At 40.4% G+C, this 21,983-nt stretch overlaps 2 protein-coding genes across 3 annotated transcripts; one reads left to right on the top strand and one right to left on the bottom strand.

The window, feature by feature from the left end:
* Positions 1-1,131: 1,131 nt before the first annotated feature.
* On the bottom strand, positions 1,132-14,691 carry rnf150a (ring finger protein 150a). The gene is made up of 7 exons (XM_079159655.1): positions 14,059-14,691; positions 9,769-10,019; positions 8,804-8,875; positions 8,399-8,481; positions 8,165-8,261; positions 7,829-8,039; positions 1,132-5,188 (listed from the first exon to the last, which is right to left on the bottom strand). Exons 1-7 carry the CDS (start codon positions 14,510-14,512, stop codon positions 5,073-5,075), a joined length of 1,284 nt encoding a protein of 427 aa, XP_079015781.1. The 5' UTR covers positions 14,513-14,691; the 3' UTR covers positions 1,132-5,072.
* On the top strand, positions 13,322-21,972 carry znf330 (zinc finger protein 330). 2 transcript variants are annotated; one of them, XM_079159659.1, is made up of 10 exons: positions 13,322-13,509; positions 16,284-16,460; positions 16,553-16,572; positions 16,673-16,743; positions 17,680-17,756; positions 18,473-18,599; positions 18,697-18,801; positions 18,908-18,954; positions 20,603-20,720; positions 21,306-21,972. In XM_079159659.1, the coding sequence occupies exons 2-10, from the start codon at positions 16,341-16,343 to the stop codon at positions 21,566-21,568; spliced, it is 948 nt and encodes a 315-aa protein (XP_079015785.1). In that variant the 5' UTR covers positions 13,322-13,509; positions 16,284-16,340; the 3' UTR covers positions 21,569-21,972. The 2 variants fall into 2 exon arrangements, with proteins under 2 accessions (XP_079015785.1, XP_079015784.1); XM_079159658.1 differs by lacking the exon at positions 13,322-13,509 and adding an exon at positions 15,798-15,849.
* Positions 21,973-21,983: the final 11 nt, after the last annotated feature.

Here is a 21,983-nt window from a genome sequence, read left to right as displayed (position 1 = left end):
TGATGAATTAAACATTTATTTTGAGGAGGGATTTAAATGAAGACAGATTTTTGGAAGGTTCACATTTTCCCCCTAAAATGTAGTTTGTTGTCCTTGTAATGTAAAGTTTACAAATGTGGCGGGCCGCGCATTTTATACCTGGGCCTTCAGTGCTGTCCTACTACAGTTGAGCCACCTCCTAATAACCTCATTATGACACCACAGCTACAGGTTAAACTTTACTAAAGTTTACTAAAGTTTAACCTGACCCACATGTTCCTAAAGTTACTTTAGGAACATGTGGGTCTCAAGATAAAGACTGGATGGTCTGAAAAATGACATGATATGGAACCAAAATATCCCCAAATTGATCAGTGCATAAAACAATGTTTTGCCTGTAGTGTTTCACGTTAACTTGAGTTCTGTTTGATAGAAACTTTCCGATTACCCAATTATAAAACTTTCATTATAATTAACAGACCCTCTCCCCACATGGAATCATATACATTTTCAATATGAAACAAAACTACAGACATAACTTCCTATATAGGCTACTGTAGTGATGTGTGTGTGTGATTTCATTTCTTACCCAACTGGAGCATCTGCTGTAGATCTCTATGGAAGCACATTTCCAACATTTGAACAATAATTCAAGTTTTTCCCCTTTATTAAACTGTATCTAATAATAGTAAACATAACTGACAGGTTCATTTATTTCATCATAAACCTGTATTTATTGGAGTTTGTACTCCTCGCAGTCAGGAAACACCTCATATTCTTTCCATTAAAAAAAGTGCTCATAGGACCTTAAAAAGAACCAAATTCTGACATCAAATCTCAAACAGACCTGAGCAACCATCAGAGGAGACCTTACCGTGTTGACATTTTGTCACAGATGACTTCTGAAATATAGAACATCAGAGTATTTGGTGGCTCAGCTTGTATGCAGCATGTTGTCAGAGCTCAGCTCAGCAGGAAAATTTGTTTTCTTTTTCCAGATAGATGGCTGTATTCTGCTTTCCTTGACTTTAGTGCAACCCTTTGCTCTCAAACATCACATAACAACAAAGTTCAGATAGTGTTTATGACCGGCTCTCCTTATTTAGCGAAACATACTTTTTATAGAGTTAATGTAAAACAAACAAGTTTATCAAAGTTGAAAAAAACCTGATTCAATTTATTATAACTCACAATCAGAGACATTCCTACACGTGCATCATGGTACAAGAAAAGGACAGAGACACCGCTAATCATACTTTTTTTATATTACAAAATAGCAATGCTGTTATTTCTGCTGGGTATAGCGTACAATATATTGATACTCCCCCCCACACCCCACATACGCACAATAGTACAGATAGAAGATCACAACAGTAAACAATAAGCAACAACTGTGCCATGTTCAATACTGTAGCCCCCTTTCTCAAAAGCTGAACATTAAAAATAAGTCTTCCTCAAGTCTCCTCATTCACTGGAAGGTTAAACTGCAATATAGGAAAATGTACACAAACAAAAGAAAACACATGTGACAAGAGAACAAAATGAAATTAGGGAATTGCGGACACATAAAATAATGTGCCACTCAATGTTGCCGGTACAATACGTGGAGTACACCAAGGTCTTTAGTGTTCCTTCGGATTCTATTTATTCCTTCAAGAGAGTTGTTATTGAAACACTGTAAACACACAAAACTGAGAGAAGACCTTATATCTTAGTCATATAATCTTTAAGTTTCTCTGTAAAAAGAAGGTTTAGCTTCAGACAAACTCGCTCTGTTAGGCAGTGCAGCCAGAAAAACGGATGAGCTTTGCTCTATCTTGCCGCTATGACAACCAAACAAACGGTCAGATGGAGACAGAGTGTTTGTTTTGTGTGTGTGTGTGTGTGTAAATGTGAGAAGGAGACAAGACGACAGAAGAAATTCAAAGTGTTGACAGAAAGACAAGGAGAGCAACAGATGTCGATGTTTCTGGGTTATTATCTTATGTATTGTGCCGTCTCATTAGGCTGGCTGAGACGTAAATGTCTGTATCTATGATGTGCTGGCAAGAATCACAATCATCCTCCACCTTCATATCCACAACGTAATAGGTGTATAGCTAGACGTAAACCAGGCTTTTTATCAAATAGACAGCATTGTCTAATAGATAGTGAATGAAAATGTACATTCATGAATGCGTCCAACTGCAGGCAGTATTTCACGGTTAAACAAAATATTCTAACTTCTTACTTCAGTGTTATCTAGAAAGTAGTGTCTCTGGGTATCAAGCTGCTACGGCTAAGAACGTTACATTCTTATAAAATGCTTGGAGAAATAAAGAATTATAAAGTACCCCTCCTATGGAGCCCCTCGCTTTCATGGAACACTCAAACATTTGCCCATACATTCAATAATCCTTCAATGATCGACCCAGACCGAGGAGTGTGGACATGTGTGTGTTATATAACAGAGTCCCTGGTGGAGTACTTGGCGGCACAACATCATGGAAACAATGACTGGATAAGAAAACCAGCCAGTTAAATTCCAATGGCTCCATCGACTCAGTGGAGTCTGTGCTTCTTTAGCGTGTAAGTCGACAGGAATGTGAGCGAAAACTTTTAGATCCTACTGATCTTCTTCAATATGACATTACTGAAAAAGTAATAAGGAGGTGATTGGCAGGACGACGACAGACAAACAAAAGTAGAAGAATGAAGTCTACCAAAAACGGTTAAAGGTGATGAACGTTAATTAACAGTATGCATCACTGCAGGAGTCTAACAGTACAAGCTAAAAATACACCTTTATTTCTTTGTGTCGGTCCTCCATCCACACTAAGCTGGCGTTTTCCTGCAGATTCTGGTAATAATTTTCTGAAGGTTCGTTACTACCAGCAACCCATTTTAAATGTAGATATAGCCGATCCCCTTGTTGTCATTAAGCTGGATCTATGTTTTTATAAATCTCACACTATAGTTGAATCAAAGAGAGTAGAAGGGGACAAAAAAAAGAGCTTTAACCACCTGAGAATCAGCCGACTAACCTTCATCCTCAGCACACGGTGGCTGTGATGCAGTTTTGTTGTTTGCTGACGGATGCAGAATAAGTAATGTAGCCGTTTTCCGGTTGCTCAGATGTTTTTGTTTTGAGATCTTTGCGAGGGCTGTACGCATGGAGGTTTCCAAAATTAGCCGACTTAGTGTGGACCGATTCCAAACAAAACGTCTCAATTATTCCACTGTAAACAATTTTACGCTGTAAGCTTTTCATGCCATATAAATACATGTTCGGAGCATCAAATTCCACAAATGAAAACCCCGACTGGGAATCCAAATGCATCGTATTTGTCAGGCGATGCATAGCGCCCTCCTTTTCCACCTAAACAGTCCCACTTTTAACTGACGTAAACCATCCAATTCTACGTCCTCACTTTATTTCAGGGCCATTCTGTTTTACAGCCAAGGAAATCAGTGTGCATGAAAAGACAACAATGTTTAAAACACTACTGATAATCTTGGCACAAAGACTGGTTTAAATATCTATACCGACTGGTTTGACAAGTGTCGGAAGTTTGTCAACAGTATCTGCACCGTGCCAGAATGTGGTACTGACAACTACCATTGCCAGCTGTATTTTGCAGCAGAGTGAACACAGATATGAACACTTCCCTCCTGACAGGCAGCAGGGAGTGATCACCAGCGCAGTTTGTTGTGATAACTTGTAAAACAGCAGCAGTTTCAGTAGGGCAGTGGGTGACATCGCCTCAAACTGCTTGTGGCAAGCTATGATTGTCAACTGTGAGGACAGAAATATCTACCTTGTGTTTGGTTATTTTCTCTTAACAACAGGAATATTCAGTTGGTAAAATATAAGTTATAAATGCAGTTCTCGCAAAATTAGTAACAGAAACCGTTACATTTAGAAATTACAGCATAACGTGTGCATATACATATTCCAACTCTTTGAATGTCACATGACCACATGAACTTAAAGACCCACGCTTCAAGTTTTCAAGGGGTAATAACGTGTACCCAAGTCTGAAGTTGAAACATAGCTGGTGGTGAATTCACACCAACTATTGGACTCAGAATAAATTGCTGATATAGGCTCTGTACATGCTATGTATTCATTACATCAGTAAAAATATGTTGGCAGTGATCTCGTACCAAGAAATCAAACAATCTGCACATATTTTGAATAACAATTAAAGCTGCAATCATACGTTAAGGATACCCTGCTGCTTCTGTGCTTATAGTGTATCCAGCAACAGGTTTAGAAACATTATTTTGTAATGGTAAACTCAGTATTAGGCCTTAAACAACCTATGATATTCCAGATACTAGGTTGACAAAATTAAGAGCATATCTAGTGCCCCCAAACGGCTCTCAACATGGCAATTTGCTGAGCCGGTGGCTAACCGCGCTAACTGTGCAACGAACACCAACAGTGCGGACAGAGCTAACAGCGTTAGTTAACAGGTAACAGCGTTGGTCAGGATGGTGTTTTCAGCTGTAACCGCTGTATGAGAGCAGTGCAGAGCGGCGGCCGTGAGCTTATAAGTGGGGCACGCTCACATGCACTCAAAAACCTGTGTGACCGGCCCGGCAATGTCAGAAAAGAACATAGAAGTTCGGATTACAACGCACACAGAGGAAGAGCGACTCCACTCTTTGCTCAGGTAGACATCACACTGTATCTTTACATATCAAATAAATGTTTGATGCTATATTAAGTCTCTGAATATTGTATCAAGAACCTTTAAAGGATGTGAAAAGATGACGTGTTACAAAAACTGGGCCACCACATTGTGAGAGCTGTGATTGGCTGTCTTGTCAGCATAGCAGTCAAACCAACACAATTGTGAGGTGTGACTGCTAGGAAACGAACAAGCAACACGTCCACAGATGCAGGGACAAATCTGTTTTGCAGTGAAGACAAAACTGGGGGGTTTTGTGCTGCTATGGTGTATTGCTCATTTGCCCTTCTTCTGTGAAGTCACTTCCTCCAGGGGGCCAGAGACGTGGCGAATCTCTGGGGGGGCCCCGGTCACTTCGTCATGCTTTTGTCCTGCTTTTCCTGGTGATTCATGCTTTTTATCTCAACTTTCATTGGCTCAGGATTTGGCCCGATCACATTCTTGCTCCGTGGAGTCTACTTCAGGCATGCCCACGTCCACGCCCATGATGATAGAGGTGTCTGAATCACTGCTGGGTGGATGATGGTGCCCACCTGAGGGGGGAGAGAGGGAGGTAATTCCTTACTTGAGAGGTCGCTGTGGGATGCAGTTATACCAGTGTCTCTGTACAGTCAAGTCCTTTAAATAAGGTAGAGTTCTTTGGGTTAATGCCATTGCCTTTAAACATTTTTTCCCCACATTTTAGTGATAAATCAGGCATTTTTCCGGGAATCTGATTGCAGCACGCACCCAGTAAATGTCTTACTTTAGAAAGAATAATCTGCAATATCATTAAGGACAGCGCTCATTATTCAGTCTAAAGACACAACACAATCGGTCCTCCATCACAGCCAACACACAGCAGCAGAAATCCTGACAGTGTCATCCCCTGCTAACTGCCTACCAGTGACATTGTCACAGTGAGCTCAATAGTGGTGCGACATATTACAGATCATATCTGATTCACATACTAATTAGTCTTGATGAGATCACCTGCTTGTGGCGAGCTCATCTCCTGCTTAAAGTGCCGTAAATCCGAACCCTTTCGGGCAAACTTATTTTTGCCTCCAAGTAGTGCCAATGCATAGATAGTTAATCTATTCCTCTGCTCTAGAAGCAGTATGGAGCACAATATTTACATGATAATGTAGCTAAAACCTACTACTAGGGCTGCAACTTATGATGATTTTCTTAATATAATGATTAACCGTTAAGTCTTCAAAATGTCAAATATTAGCCAAAAAAGACCCTGACATTTTTTAACAACCCGTAGCAATGTCTTCCTTTCTTTGAACCATTAGCAGTCCAAAATCCAAAAATATATTGAGTTTACTGCAATAAAAAACAGATAAAAGCAACAAATCTTTATATTTCAGAAACCGGAGTCAGCAAATCTTTGGACATTTTGCCAAAATGACAAACAATTAATCAAATATCAAAAATAATTGCAGATTTACGTCTTCTTTTTTTTATTTATTTTTTTTACAATTGACCAATCTTTGCAGGTCTACTTACTTTATGCTAGAAAGTTAAAAAGGTACAGATGCAATAAGTCTATTAAAATGTAAATTAGTTCAACTCTTCATTAATATATATTTTCAGCTATCAGGTAAAACTGCAATCTTGTTTTTTTACAATTTACAATAGTTCATCTGTCCCTATCAATGGCTAAACAACTTGAATCTACATTTTCCAACAAAGAATAGATCATTAAAAAAACATTCAAAACACATAATGCTTAAATCTCCTACATCTCATAACACTTATGAATAACACTATCTAATAGCATAAAAACTATAGCTGACCTCAATACATCCCAAATAAAGGCATGTTTTCTTTACTGTGCAGGGAAGAAAGACACAGGTGAGACGTAAAAAGAGATTACAACTTTGTCAGTCTATCTGTGTCAGAAGTGAGTCTCCTCATTCAATAACTAAGTGTGGACATGTTTGTGCCTGGAAGTGTTGGCGAGTCTAACGTGCTGAGCAGAAGGATTTGGCACTCGTTACTCAAACATCTTATGTTTTCTTTACCGTTACACTCTGCACTTCCAGGTCTTTAAAACCACATTAAAGTTTCATTACAAACCCTACGCTGACAGTAACCTGACTGCAAGAACAACAGTAAAACCACTGGGAAGCTTGTAATTACATCAAGCTGGATGGAGCTGGAGTAATGTACAATTTACAGAACATAGTGGCATTAAATCCAAGTACGATCCATAAATGGCCTGCTGTATTTCTTGTTACATAGATTTACTGATTTGGTGTAAAAATGTGACTTTTATCTTCTAAGCCCAAATGCAGATGAATGTTTATACTCTATTATTCTTTTTGTACTTTATTTAAAACAATATATGTATTATCACAAATTTACCTCAGAGGGTTTTACAGTCTCTACAGGATACGACATCCTCTGTCCTTGAATCTTCACAGAAAGACGAACCCCCCCCCCCCCCACAAAAAAACGTTTAACACAATAATAAATAAAACATAAAAATCTCATCCCTGTTTATTCCTTCATCCAGCCATAGCATAGGTGTTGGGGCTACATCCCTGTTCTGTGGAAATGTTTTTGGCCTCAGATGCTAAATGGCAGAAAGAACATGTGTATGTGCATGACTGTTGCTGATAACTAGCAGATGTTTAACGGTCGTCAGTTAAAGAAACAACCCTCAGGCGTTTCCATAAGGTGCTAAAGTGTAAAACACACTTCAACATAAATATTTGAGTGTAAGTCAAGGAAGGGGAACTCTATTCTTATCCTCCTGTGTTGCTCAGGAATATCTGAATTAGAGAACACAGACCAGGTGGCTGCTGGCCTGATTAAGGTCTCAGAATAAACAATTCAACCCTAAAATGTCAAGAGAAAGGGGGAATAAAAAAAATGGTTTCCTCTACGGGATGAGGGACAAAAAGTCTAGTCAACTCCTTTAGGTCCCAAAGTAGTTTCAAGCACAGGACAGAGCAGAAATCAGGCAACAGTCAAAGACTTCACTGTGTTAGATAATGGAGACACAAATAAATGGACAGAGAGACATACTGTTGAGTATGTGGCGATAACTTTGTATTAACTGTAACTTTGAATTAAAACTGAATGTCCCAACTTCCCATCTTAGCTATAAATCAAAAATCCATTTCACTGACTGTCAGGGCTTTACATCTACGCTACAAATGTGTGATGTTTGGACTTACAGCTGGCGATGAGCCGGCTTTCTCCTGCCTGAAGTTCTGTCTCTTCATCAGGATGGAGCTGCTGCAGGTCTGTCGCTTCTCCGGCTGCATCCAGAACCACCGAGCTCTCGTTAACCGTGATTTCACTCGCCCCGCTGATGGCGTTGGCGTGTGGACCGCCGACAGATGTCTCATAGTCTGGAGGAACGTCATCTAAACAGTCTGCGTTGAGCTGGAACGTGGGAAAGGTCTCTCAATCTCATGAATGCTATGAGAGGTCATTTATTTTATGTTCTGCACTTTGATATGAGAATGAGAGAAAATGAGAAAAACATAATAAATCAAAAAGGACCTTACTGGAATTCCCAAGGCTTTGAGGATGTTCATTTTACACATAGGACACGTCCGGTGGTCTTGTAGCCACGGGTCCACACAGTGCTTATGGAAGACATGCCTGACCAAACAAGAACGCAGTCCACACATAAAACATTCAAAATCAAATGACTGCTAGTGAAATGTGTATATATATATATAGTAGTATAGTTTTAAAGTTACAGTACGTACAACAAGAATCAAGCACATACACATTACCTGCATGGTAAAATCCTCACAACATCATTTGGCTTATAACCTTCAATGCAAACTGCACAGTTGTCAAAGTCTGACTCAGTCTCCTAAAACACAGAACACAGCAAGACAGAAATGAAATAGATGAATATGACAAAGAAATTAATTCTCAAGTATAATTATACTAATAACTCATATAGTAGCTTTCACAATAAAGTAACAAAGCATTTCACCGTAGAAATAAATAACAAAGCAATAAAATCTAAAACAAAAGAGACATAAAATGAGAATGATTTTCAAGAAGATAAATAAAATAAGTAGTGTATAATTCAAATAATGTCCACAATGACAATCATGTATGTATAGCTTACTGTTAAAGTCACTGTATAGCCAAAGATGCTTATAAGGTTATGTGACATGTACTGTTACCTTGTCTCCTTTCTTAATTGTGCGTACTTGCAGCTTACTGATGGCCTTTTTGGCAGCATCTCCCAAACGTCTCTGTGGATATAAAAACAACAGTCAGTGACTCAGCAGTGTGCAGGTATCTCATTGGTCTGTTGATATACAGTAAATACTGTAAATTGGTCTACATCAGCTGAAAGAAAACACGCCTACATGTTCATGTGCACCTACAACAAATTTCGCATCAAGCATCGCATGTCGCTTTGCTGTGGACAATTTGATCTCTTCACATCAGCAGCGTCGACGTCTACTATTGTAAGATAAAGTGCAGAGTATAAAACACCACCACTGAACCACCGTAAACCAGTGAACCACAATGGAATAAAAACGAATTAACGAGGGAAAGGTTTTCCTGTTTTTTGGCATAACAGAAAATTATGGCATATTGTTTTTCTTTTAAAGATTAAAAAGTATTATTAGAAGAATATTAGAGGAACCGGTGGCCACAGATTCAGAGAATTGACACGCTTTAACAGTTACCTTACTGAGCTGCCTTGGAATTAAAATGAGAGCAGATTTGTTCAATTCTGTAAAATAATCAACATAATTCAAAGTGGAAACAATGGTTGTCACGGCACCGGCTCCTATCATAACAGGCACAATGATGAATTGTTATTACAGACGTCACAAGAACGTCAGAGGCGGCCATTCATTATAAAGAGAAGGCAACAGCAAGTATTTGCTCACAGGGCCAGAGAGCCGAGTTGGTTGATGGTTCACCGGTTTTCCACGTCTCTGTTCGGCCAGCTGTCAGGCTAATTCTGGCCTCTCCTTAAAGCTTTACAGACCCGACACCAGATGGAAAAATGCATGGGCCAATGTCAAGACTGAGACCACAGCACTGCAGCACTGTCAGTAGCCCTTCCAGGCAGAAACACATCAGCTCATAGAGTCATACTTTGATTAAACAAAGTGCACACAAGCCATACCTGATTGCGGTCTCGTGCATTCGCGTAGCGGAACCTCTGGATGTAGTAGAAGACGAGCCAGGCGAGGGAGATGATCATGAGGACGATGAAGGAGATGGAGACAAACACTACCGACGTTCTGCTCACGTATTTCTGCAGGTTGCGGGTTCCTATGGAGATGTACAGCTTGACCATGATTTTCTGCTCCAGCAAGGCCGCAATCTCACGACCTTTAGGCTCTGGGATCATGATGGCCACAACTTCGCCTGTACCTGCACACACAGACATCACAGGAAGTACCAGTTTAGATGTTTAGAAGATGAATCAGGTCCATACTGTAGCTACCACACAAGACACCAAAGTCCTCAGTATTGTGTCTGGAGTTTGAATACCTGGAGAGCAGTTTAAACTCTATTACACTCAAATTACACATGATGGTTCATAGATTATGTTTTAGACATCTTAAAATATGTTTTTTAGCCAAAAAAACATTTAAATTAAAATATAATTTCTCCTCCAATGATTATAGTTTTGAAAGAGCACATGGTCAAATGTAATTAGCATAAAATAAAATAAATAAAGCTAAATAAATAAATTGCAAATTGACATCATATATCGATATCTGTACCTGTCTCAAAACATCCAGCATCTCGCAGGCTTGTGTTTATTTGAGGTCCCATGGGACATAACTCTGTGTTTCTAGTCACAATAAGGGAACAAGCCTCTACTCTCTTAGCCGTACAGCGGCCGGTTGATGATTCCAGGAACTGCTTTAACATTCTGAGTACGGTTACATCATATTCCTTCTGCTGCATGTTTATGACTGCGGCTGCATGGAGTCACAGTGGCTCCCTGTGGTGCTTGAGTCCCCATAAACAGTGGCTTTGTTTAACCGGCCATCACCTGTGCAGCCTAACAGACACACAGATAAATCCTCGTGCACTGTAACAGAGATCAGCACAGTGCTATTTTAAAATGATACGCTGGGGTAATTCTGCCAGAGGCTCTACAGAAAATACGGCCTTTGGTGTTTTCCAGAGGAGTTAAAGGCTTTGAATCCAACAGATATGCTTCATTTTCAGGATGTAGCAGCAATGCATTACTGCTGTCATACTCACAAATCCCTTTATGTAACAGGTCTGTTGTCAAATCTGCACAGCTGCTATATTTCATATGGTATGGTAGAAATGGGTCCAAAGCCCTTCACGTGTAGCTAACATCCTCTGGAAAAACAGCCAGATCCCAAACCACACAGTCATCCAGCTGGCAGTATCTCCACTGTTAACACACAAAGGTTTATCCTGTATTATGGTGGCTGCTCCCTCAAAATGAGTGTATGTATGTTAGAGCCTCTAAAGCAAACTCTGCTACAAACAATGACAGAGAAAAACAAAAGCTTGTGTTTGGACGGCAAACAAACGGCAACACGCTGCTGAACACCGCCGTGTATTCAGGCTCTCGGGCCACAAGCTGTCCCACTTCTTAACCGAAGTTTTTGCTTTTATCTTTCTCACTGACATGAACATTTAAAACAAGGTAAGCATGCCGTTGGAATACATTTTTAGAGTTTCTAAAATGTGTTTATTACAAGAACCCCATGCCAGGTATTCATTTGAATGTTCCATGTTGTGTAAACTTCTTTTTTCATGTGTGTAACCTCAGAAGCACACGCTCCTGATCTGCAGATTTATGGTTTTAGTTCGACCATATGGTGCGAAGGGCAAATCACTGTGACGTAACAACTGTTATATGAAAAACCACATTATCTCATGTCAACAGCCAACACTGTTGCTTCCAGCCTCTGTAGACTTTAAAAAAATACCCCATGTATGGCCATCTTCTGCTTCATAGCCAGCGGAAATGAGGGAAGGCATAACATGTAAGATTTCCCTAAGCCTTATCTCCCTCTTCTGTTCACTGTGACGCAGCCAGAGCGGACAAAAATAGCTGCTTCTAAAACAGGAGTGCAATGTCTGTCACTGAGGCTGAACTTGTAAAATGATCGGCGTTTTCAGACCCACTTGGCCAAAATGTGACAGCAAAGAAGAATAAGTACTGAATGGGTTAATCCAGTGGGCACCAACCTGTTCAGTGCTGGGAATTTAATTGATTTAACAGGGTGTTTGGTGTGCTGCAGAGAGGATAACACTGAGGCACAGATTACCACGGAATTAACTGGCGAATGCTTTATTAACAACCATGTACTAATCTCAACCCGACAGTTACTCAAAGCAGACTGTGGCATGGCCAGGCAAGTTTTTTTTATGTTTAATTGGTGACTGAAGGAATAGTTTGACATGTTGGGAGATATGCTTATTCACTTTCTAGATCAGCGTTAAATGATATATCTGTACGTTGAACATGACGCTGAAGCCAACAGGCGATTAGCTTAGCTTAGCATAAAGACTGGAAACAAGGGGGGAAAACCGCTAGCCTGCCTCTGTCCAACTGTAACAAATTCCAGCAGCTCTAAAAAGGTACAATTACTCAACACAAAAATGCAAGTGTGAAAACACAACGCTGTGGTTTTGCGGGTAATTGCGTCCCAGACTATTAATTGGTGCTGAGCAGTTGCCAGGCAACCAGCGGAGAGTCCAAGAAGTTTCTGCTCTAAAGGCAAAGAAATAGTCTGGTACATAGCCACCCATAAAATAGCAAATCTCATTTGTTTTTTGGCCATATGAGCTGTTTCCAGGCTGTATGCTAATTCACTGCTGCTATCAAGAAAGCGAATAAGCACATGTCCTGTAATGCTATACAACTTTGACAGGAAACTGACTGCAAAGTATGAACCCTGCTCCTTCAGAGTTAAACTCACAGGTTCTGACCTGGCAGTATCATGACTTTGACCCCACTCAGTCTTGGGCTGATAGGGTTGAATAAAATCAAGCCCTGAGAGGTTTCTGGCTCTGGCAACTGTGGATTTTACAGCCCAGCTGTGTTGGCTCTGGACAGGAAAGTGCTCCATTCTTTCTTTGGCAGCCTCACATTAAATCTACACTTTAGGACCCGTGCCTTGGGTCACTGTGCTCTGCGTTGTCTTCACACCTCTCCTGCCTGCTGCTTCTGTCCCTTAAAGTGTCCCAGTTTACATTTATGTCATGGCTCGAAGCAGGGAAAGCCTGGTTTTCAATTTCATGTGAAATTGTGCATCCGGCCACCTGGTGAATGCACGTCCATCATTCACTCACTTTTTAGCTTTGGGTTGGTCTCTACTTTCTCCTGAGACACGTCTCTGAATTTGAGTAAAAGCTTTGGACTTTTTGCATTGGACTTTTTGCATTGAATTCAAATCATCTGCTTTTCATGACAGGGGCCGCAGACACGTCCACTCAAAGAGACCTTTTAGTTAAAAAACATATTGTAATCAATTAGACCATTATGGTCAGTTGTTGTGTGCTTTTTGTTGCAACATCTGTTTCTCCACAGATCCCTTTGTCCAACAGCCTTAATGCATTGTGCCGTTGTCTGGCACGGACTTAGTGGTCTGGTCAGCCACACCTTTATGAAAACTAGCAACGAGCTGCTCGAGAGCCCATTTCCAATGGAAATACATGTCAATTGGAAACTAAAAGAGAACCTTGCAATACGATCTCACCAGCCGTGACACCAAATCGGGCCAGGGGCGTAAAGTCAAAAACTTCCTACAAGCCTTACTTCTGGCGCCCTTGCTCGGACCACACCCATCTCCAATCTCGGCCTTCATTTTGATCTCAACTACACGCTTGTAAACTTTCATGACTACATCTTGCACAGTTGTGGGTAAGTATTGCAATGCAAGTAAGTGGTTATTCTCTTACAATGGTGTCATGGGAAGTTTTGGTCCCAGAAGTGGATACCAAACTTTTACCATATTATAAGAATATAATGGTAGTGCAACACACTTTTTTTATGAGACTATTAACTGTAAATAAAAATATAATCCAACTATGAAGCCCTGAGTTGCTGCTGCTCGTTAAACTCATTGTGTTGAGTGAACTGTGAACACTGAGGGAGACTCAAATCAGCATGTTCATTTGTTTATCAACTCTGAGCTTCTCTCATCTGAACTATGGTAGACCGACAGACAGTAGGATGGAAATGTTTAGTGTTCTTAGTCATGAGCATCTACACTGTGCATCCTTTAATCTCAATCTCTCCAGTGACATTCACGAAGAGCCTATTTGTGAACCTTGTAGTTAAACTAAACTTTGTCGATACATTTTGAAGAGGATTTGTATTTTTTTTTTTAAGACATTTGTACCCTCAGGCCTCCATCACAGGAATGGACAGGACTTATGATAAAAGACGTGTTGACTTGTTGTCTCTTACCTGGATGGGGCATTGTTATGGTGTCGTTTGCACTGCCGGAGCCCACATTGTATATGACAACTGCAGAGGCGTTGTAATTTGCTACGTTCCGGATCTTCTCTCGGTATGTACAGTTCCCCGCAGCCACCAACGCCACCCAGTCACTGTTTTGAAGGACGGGGGGGAACCTAACGTTGGGGTCGCACGCCTGTCTGTCCTGCAGACTGGACGGCACCAGTACAAGACCTCTGGCTTCTTTTTTGGGCGACTGCTCGCCATAGCGACCGCACTCGGTTTTCTCTGTCTTGACCTCGGAAGTGACGGGGTCCAGATAGGTGATGTTAACAAAGGCGGTGTACCATTCCTCTTTCTCTGCAACCGTGAAGTCCAGGCACAATAAGTGCACGAAACAAAACGACAGCAGCCACGTCGAGAGAGCCAGACTGCGGCAAGCTCGGACGAGGGACGGAGCCATAGTGCGGCTGGTTTGGGATGGATGGTCCGGGGTCTCCTCCTCACTAAGAAAGCTCGCACCACGTCCCTCTTCTTACAGCAGGAACCAAACAACATTAACGTTGCATGAGAGCCAGGGACAGACACCAGCCATCATAGACGAGCTATCCTAAGAGTTTGTGAGCTACGTGCAGAACCCACTACACACCACCACCTGCAGGAAAAGGCGACGCTGTGTGTGTGAGTTGTTGTTCACCGTCAGCTGTTTCCCGTCCTCGCTCAGGATTGGCTCACCGCTCATCAGCACGTGACCTGGTGTGCCTCTGACGCCCCATTGCATGTGGAGAAAACTAAAACAGTCATAAATCATGTAATCCACTGCCAAAGAAAGACTTACACATGAACCATGGCACTTACAGTCACGAACGGTTTTGCATTACTTTTGCATTTGGTCTTTTCGTCCTGTTCTTATACGTGTGACAAAACTGAAACCACTGGATTTTGTTTTGTTTATTTGTGCATCAGAAGCAAAATTCATAATTAATAAGTTAATAATAAATTATAATATATAAATGTTATCTTATTGGGCAATTTCGGGCTATGGAGCCACTGGAATCATTATAGGCGTGTGCAGTGTTATTATGTTATTAATACTGGCATTTTGAAAGGAAGTTGCAAATTTAATTTAAAAAAGAAATTTAAATTTGTGTCATTCAATTTACTTATTATTTGTAATTCCATTCATCTGACAATTCATGTCTTCTTTTCTTTTATTATGAAAAAAAAGATTCTGCATGACACATTTGATGCATCATCTGTGAAATCTTAAAGATGGATCAGCCTTCTATGGATACACTTGAAACCAACAGAGGTTGGGATGAGCCCAGTAAAGACATTAGTAATCTAATATTTGTGTATGCTGAAGTGAAATAGTTTACAATGTCTTTGAAATAACTATGTAATAGCTTTTCACTGGGCTGCTTGCCTCACGACATTGCTTTGCCAAGTGCTAATAACAGCACTAACATATAGTGTATGAAAGGCAAATCAATCAATCATTTCTAGAAATCTGAACATACAGTAAATGTGTTTATTAATTAATTTAATTGTAAGGTATGGGGAACACATTATACTAGTGAGATGCATTTAGCTGCAACCATGGCAGTTCGAAATGGGTTTTGTATTAAAGATCTATGAAATATTTGATTAATCTTTTTTTATTCATATCATAGCATACCAAAAGTTGAGTATTTAACCTTGATCTATTTATTAACTAGGAACCAAATACTCGGTAGTATGTTTCAGCCCGGACATATTTCAGACCGGACCAACAAGAGATCGGGAACGCCGATCGTTTTGGTAAAAATTGCAAATCACACTATTACAATTGAAGTGACATTAATATTTAACATTCAGGACCATGAAAGTAACTGCTAGACAACCTAAATATGTTATACAAACGGCTATATTTAAAGTTAATTGTATTTATTTACCATGCGATTGTACGTGTCCGTTTAATAACTGTATCTGCTGGCAGCAACAGCTAGCCAACATTAACTAAAACGTTATAAACTAGTTACATTGGTTATCGGCAATGTTTGGCCTCATAACGGATCGCATGTGTGAGCGGTCTAGATTCCGTTTGTGTTTATTGATAACAGAAGTCAAACAAAACACTTAAACTAACTTAAAAATGAGTTAGCGTTAATGCTCACATGTAAACTAGCCAGCGTGTGTTACGTCCCCCCCGCAACATCACTTAGCGTTAGCTAACTAATGTGACGTGTTTACAGGTAACCAGCTTCTAAACCAACCGTTAGCTTTGTGGAAACCAGCCTCTTGAACCAGAGATGCCCAAAAAGAAAACCGGCGCCCGTAAAAAGGCAGAAAGTCGTAAAGAGCGAGAGAAGCAGTTCAGAGCCAATCGTGATGTTGTCGATGTGGCTAAACACCCCTGCAACTTTAACATGGTACGTAGCTACTGTAGCTAACACATAATGGCTAACACAATGTATCATATCTGAAGTTACATTGTTACTTAATTGTCTTGTGTTTTTTGTAGGACTGTGACAAATGTCAGAGGTAAGTGACTATATTATATTATAATTATTCAGGTATACATATCACAGGTCAACCAGTTAACCTTTTTTTATTTGTTCCTCCTTGTAATGTCACCTGGTAGAAAACAGAAGAACAGAGCTTTCTGCTACTTTTGTAATTCAGTGCAGAAGCTGCCTATCTGCGCTCAGTGTGGTGAGTGATCTGCACAGACAACTTGTATGTTTACACGCATGTCATTTGATGTACTTTATCCTACTATAATTTTAAATATCATTGATTTGAAATGTTTAATAGTTTTTGAGAAACAAGTCAATGGCACAGCAGATTAAGATAAAGAAGGTATATCAGTTTTGGCTGCTCCTTACATGTTAGTAGGATCAGTTCATTGTTGGTTTTGGGCCTTTCATGGTATCTGTTGACAATAAGAAAACTATAGCCCTGTAAATAAAAAAATGGTCAACTTTGGTGAAGCAGAGGTGATATCCTGACTTTAAGTCCTTAGTTATGGCCCACGTTTAAAGAAAATGCTGCATCCTCAACTTCCCAAACTGCACCCTGACAACTACTAAATAGCACGTATGTGAAATTTGTCAATGCCTGTGAGTCTCTCGGGAAGTGATGTCGTCATTACAGTTCAGTGCATCCAAAAATATACATACTGCTGTTTATTCACACAAAATGTGTTGAGCAAAAGTACACCTATTGAGAATGTATTGCATAGTATGCGATTTCAGATGCAGCACCAGTTCTAAGTTCATTACATCATTGGGGGGGGGGGGGGGTCTTTTCTCAAACTTAAGAAAGCTCCTCCCGAGCTACAGAACACATCGTACAACCAGTGCCACTGACCGAGTAGTATTTACCAATACAAGTAAGCTGTTCCGCATGTGTCAAATCAGTGGAGTGCACCTTTGATGCCAGTGTGTGTAGAACATTCTACTTTGGCACCCCCCAGTGGTGGTTTCTAAAAAAGACAGATGGCAGACAGCAGTGCATTCCAAAGACTTTTGCCATCATTATAGTCTGTCAATCCCCACGCTTCCAGTGTGTTATGCAATGTTTCTTAAATCTTAAAATAGGTTGTGACACCGTAACGAACTATGAAATGCGTAATGCTTGTGTTGTCAGGCAAAACCAAGTGCATGAAGTCATCAGATTGTGTCATCAAACATCCTGGGATCCACACCACTGGAATGGCCATGGTGGTAAGTTACTGCACTGATCTAATCACACGGCGAGAATGCCTCTTTTTGCTTTGACCCATCCACACTTTATCAATCATTATGGGGACATTAGGTTCTCGCCGTAATGTAAGAGTAGGTACAGTAATAGCTATATAAAAAACATCTTTTAATAATGTGTTTGAATATTTCAATTCAGGCCAGTGTCTGCATTTGTGCTTTTTACGCACATGTTGTTATTGTGACATGTCTGTGTTTTATGCAGCAATTTCTTTAATCTGAAATAAATATTATTTACGAGAGACAATAAATATTGAAATGCGCTTGAGTCAGCAAACTGCTTGTCCGACACCGTATCATACAGATTTGGTAGATTTGGTGTGCAGTGGCATAGGATTCAACGAGCAAGCATCAAAGGAATGAGAAATGTGTGCAAGCATGATTCAGCGCTTAATAACGTCCATACAGTCGTTCACCATTAAAGCGTACGTGATCATTATCACTCTGTATCAGTGTCTCAATTGTGCACTTTGTGCTGCAGTATTGTGCAAGTACAAAGTCAATTACATATTAATACAACTACAAAGCTGGAAGCAGGGTCTACAATAACTTGAAAGGCAGTACATTCTTTCTTTAGTTTGAGGTCAATATTATGCATATGCTTACAATGGCATCAGAAAGATAAATCATGGCAAACTCTTAACCTTTTATTTTGTTGTAATGTTCTTCTTGACCACAAGGGAGCAGTGTGTGACTTCTGTGAAGCTTGGGTGTGCCACGGCAGGAAATGTCTGAGCACTCATTCCTGTGTGTGTCCTCTGACTGATGCAGACTGCATAGAGTGTGACCGCGCTGTTTGGGATCACGGTAGGACCCCCCACCGTCCCTGTTTGTTTCATAATCACCGATCGCATCAGTGTCACGCAGAGGGTCAACTATGGCTGTTTTACTTCCTGATGAATAGGAGGGCGAATCTTCCGCTGTTCCTTTTGTCATAACTTCTTGTGTGAGGATGATCAATTTGAGCACCAGGCGAGCTGCCAGGTCCTCCAGTCGGAAACGTACAAGTGTGAGTCTTTTGGTTTTACAATGTCAAGTGTAACTTATCCGTTGCAGAAAATAATATCCAGAGATTGTTTACACTTTGTTTTGCCTCCTCTTACGTTCCATTTTAGGTGTTTCTTGTAATAGACTGGGTCAGCACTCCTGCCTGCGCTGTAAGGTGAGGGGAACATCTATCCTTACTACACATAACAAAGTGGAGGGAGGTCATTGTTTTATTCTATCTGCGCCTTATGCTGCACTTAACATGTTTTGTATTTGTTATGTTTTTGTAAAACTGTACCCATCTTATCAGCTCACAACACGAAAAGTTTCCACAACAAAGGAGCCATATCTCCTAACTGATAAGACAAGAGTCAAATTCAATTCTCCTTTGCTTTTTTTTTGTTTTTCTGAGTGTGCCCCTAAAAAGGAAATGTGTAATGTGTAATTCAAAATTAAGATTAAATTAAAAAAATCCGAATAAATATCACCCTTTTGATACCAGACTACATGATCTCTGAGCAGAAGTAGTTGTAAAAGCAATTTTACTGATATAACATTAAAACTAATTTAAATAGTAATAGGCAAACCCTTCACTCACACAGCAGACACACACACACACACACACTGTAAATAGGTATAGCTCAGTTGAAGGACCAGTGTGTAGGAATACGTGGCATCAGTGAGGTTGCATCTGAATATCCCTCCCTTACCAAGTGTGTAGAGAACCTACGTTGGCCTTCAGGTGACATAAACATGCGAAAGGCCTCTTGAGCCCGTATTTGGTTTGTCCGTTCTGGGCTACTGTAGAAATGTGGCAATGCAACTTGGCGGACTCTGAGAGGATCCACTCCCTATGTAAATATGAAGGGTTCATTGTAAGCTAGCGGAACACTAGTGATTATACACTAATGAATACATATTAATGAATAATATATTCCATTTCTGCCAATAAATCCCCTTTAATCCTACACACTCCTCCTTTTAATAGATACATTTTCAATTGCCTTTTCTAAAAAAAGCTGTCAAATAAGAGAAACGAAGCATTTACATAAAACAATGTAGCAAAAGACATACACAGCTGATTTCACATGGCCATATTTAGGTTTAAAAAAGCTGCTGTTGGGTGTAATCATTTCTCCTGGTTATACTGACAGGGAGGGATCCGTTATTAACACAACTACACTGTTTATCCTGCTACATCTGCAACAGTTACTACCTCAAGTAAACCGTGTTTGGGGAAATCACAAAGTGTGAATTTGAACTGAAAAGGCTGTTACTTTGAAAAAGTTAACACAGTTGATGCCTCCTAATAACTTCAACTGAACTGAAGCATTCATTTTTGCACAGAATAAGGATGGTGGTCTTTTACTGGGATATTTCCACAGCCACTATGGGCAGGAAGAATGACTACAGTGGATTATTAACATAGACTTGAAAGACATCCAAACGTTTCCTTTCAAGCCTGTAGATCAGTCAGTTACATACACACTGTAAAATGAATTTATATTCAGCCTCTATAGGAATGCAGCATGGTTGTCACTTTTATCTTTCACATAAATAAAATATACAAGCTTTCTCAAAGTGTACAGGAGCAGAAAGACAGCTGGTACAACCTTCTCAGGGCAAGTGAGTAGCTCTGTAGTTGAGGCCAGAGAAGGAATATGCTGCTGTAAATAGATTGGGGTGGGTGACAATACTTGTCTGAACGAGCCTGAACAGTCATTGGATTTCATTCTCATTTTACACTATATATCAAGATAATGTGTGTGCCGTCAACATTTCCATGCAATGATGTAAACGTTAATTCAACTGTGTCCTCTCAGGCCTGCTACTGTGATGACCACGCAAAGAGCAAAGTCTTCAAACAGGAGAAAGGCAAAGCCCCACCCTGCCCGAAGTGTGGTCACGAGACCCAGGAGACCAAAGACCTCAGCATGTCCAGTGAGTCTCGCGTTGTTTTTTTTACAGGAAAGGAAGTGGCAGAAGCCTCGACTTCCTCGCTGAATTGTGTTTTCAGAAACAAAACAGAAAACAGGAACATTTCTGAGAATTTCTTTTATTTCCAGTTAAAAGTGCAAAATAATTAGAGTGGCTTGTCCACTCTGAGACAATGTGTGCTAAACAATTAATTCTTTGGCACCTGTTTTTCTAATTTCACCTTTTTTTTTTTATTCAACTTTTACTGTTTTTGTGATATTCACACATATACTACACAATTTATGAGAGCGGTGCATCTGATCAAATGGAACTTAAACCCTGTTTAGTCAGGACACCAGGAATACCTTTAAACTGCGGTAAATGTTATTTTTCAGGAAAACAGATGCTTAGCTTTGTGATTCAAATCCTACGCTAATACAAGAGAGGCACAAACCGGCTCTACCCGAAGTTTAACTTAATACATACTGAAATACATCTAAACTGCAATTAACCTAAACATGATTCTCAAAAGTCTTACCTGACTTTGTTGTTGCTTCACCCTCCCAGTAAATGAAACCAGAGCTAATGTCACATCTGTGTTCTCTGCAGCTCGCACGTTGAAATACGGCCGCCAGGCTGGTGCCGATGATGACGACGACGACGACGGCGCGTCGGGGTACGACGCCTACTGGAAGAACCTAGCATCTGGAGGAGGCCAACGGGATGACTATGGAGACGATGAGGACGACGATGACGATGACGATGAGGAGGAGGATGAGGAGGAGGAGGAAGATGAGGAAGAAGAAGAGGAAGGTGAAGAGGAAAAAGCTGCTGATTCCGTGGCTGCTCTTAAACTGGACGGGGCTGCCTGAGCCGAGACAGTCCCATAGATCATAGGGAGCCTCAGCGGGTGTTCACTCGTCACAATGCAGGAGTCAGTAGGGACTTACATGAAGAGCTCAACTAAAGCTGGGTATTGATAATAATACAGATACTTTTTCTGAAATATAACGGTGTATTCAAGATGTCTTTACTGTGTAATAAGTGTTGCTTTGCTGAGCTGCAGCAAAGCATTTTATGGTAACGCAAACCCAGAGCTTATCCAAACACCTTGTCATGTTTACCCTGATCCTTGTAATCAGCTGCATTTGTGGAGACACATTTGTGTTAAATATGCCATGGAATAATAAATAAATAAATAAAAATACCATTTGAGTGATCATTTCCAAATGTCTTGAGGACTGACTGAACTATGAATCTGTGCCATTAAAAACGAACCTGTTGACA

Source organism: Pholis gunnellus, assembly GCF_910591455.1.
Source record: "Pholis gunnellus genome assembly, chromosome: 5".
Taxonomy (NCBI): Eukaryota; Metazoa; Chordata; class Actinopteri; order Perciformes; family Pholidae; genus Pholis; species Pholis gunnellus.
This window is presented reverse-complemented; position numbering and strand designations above follow the sequence as displayed.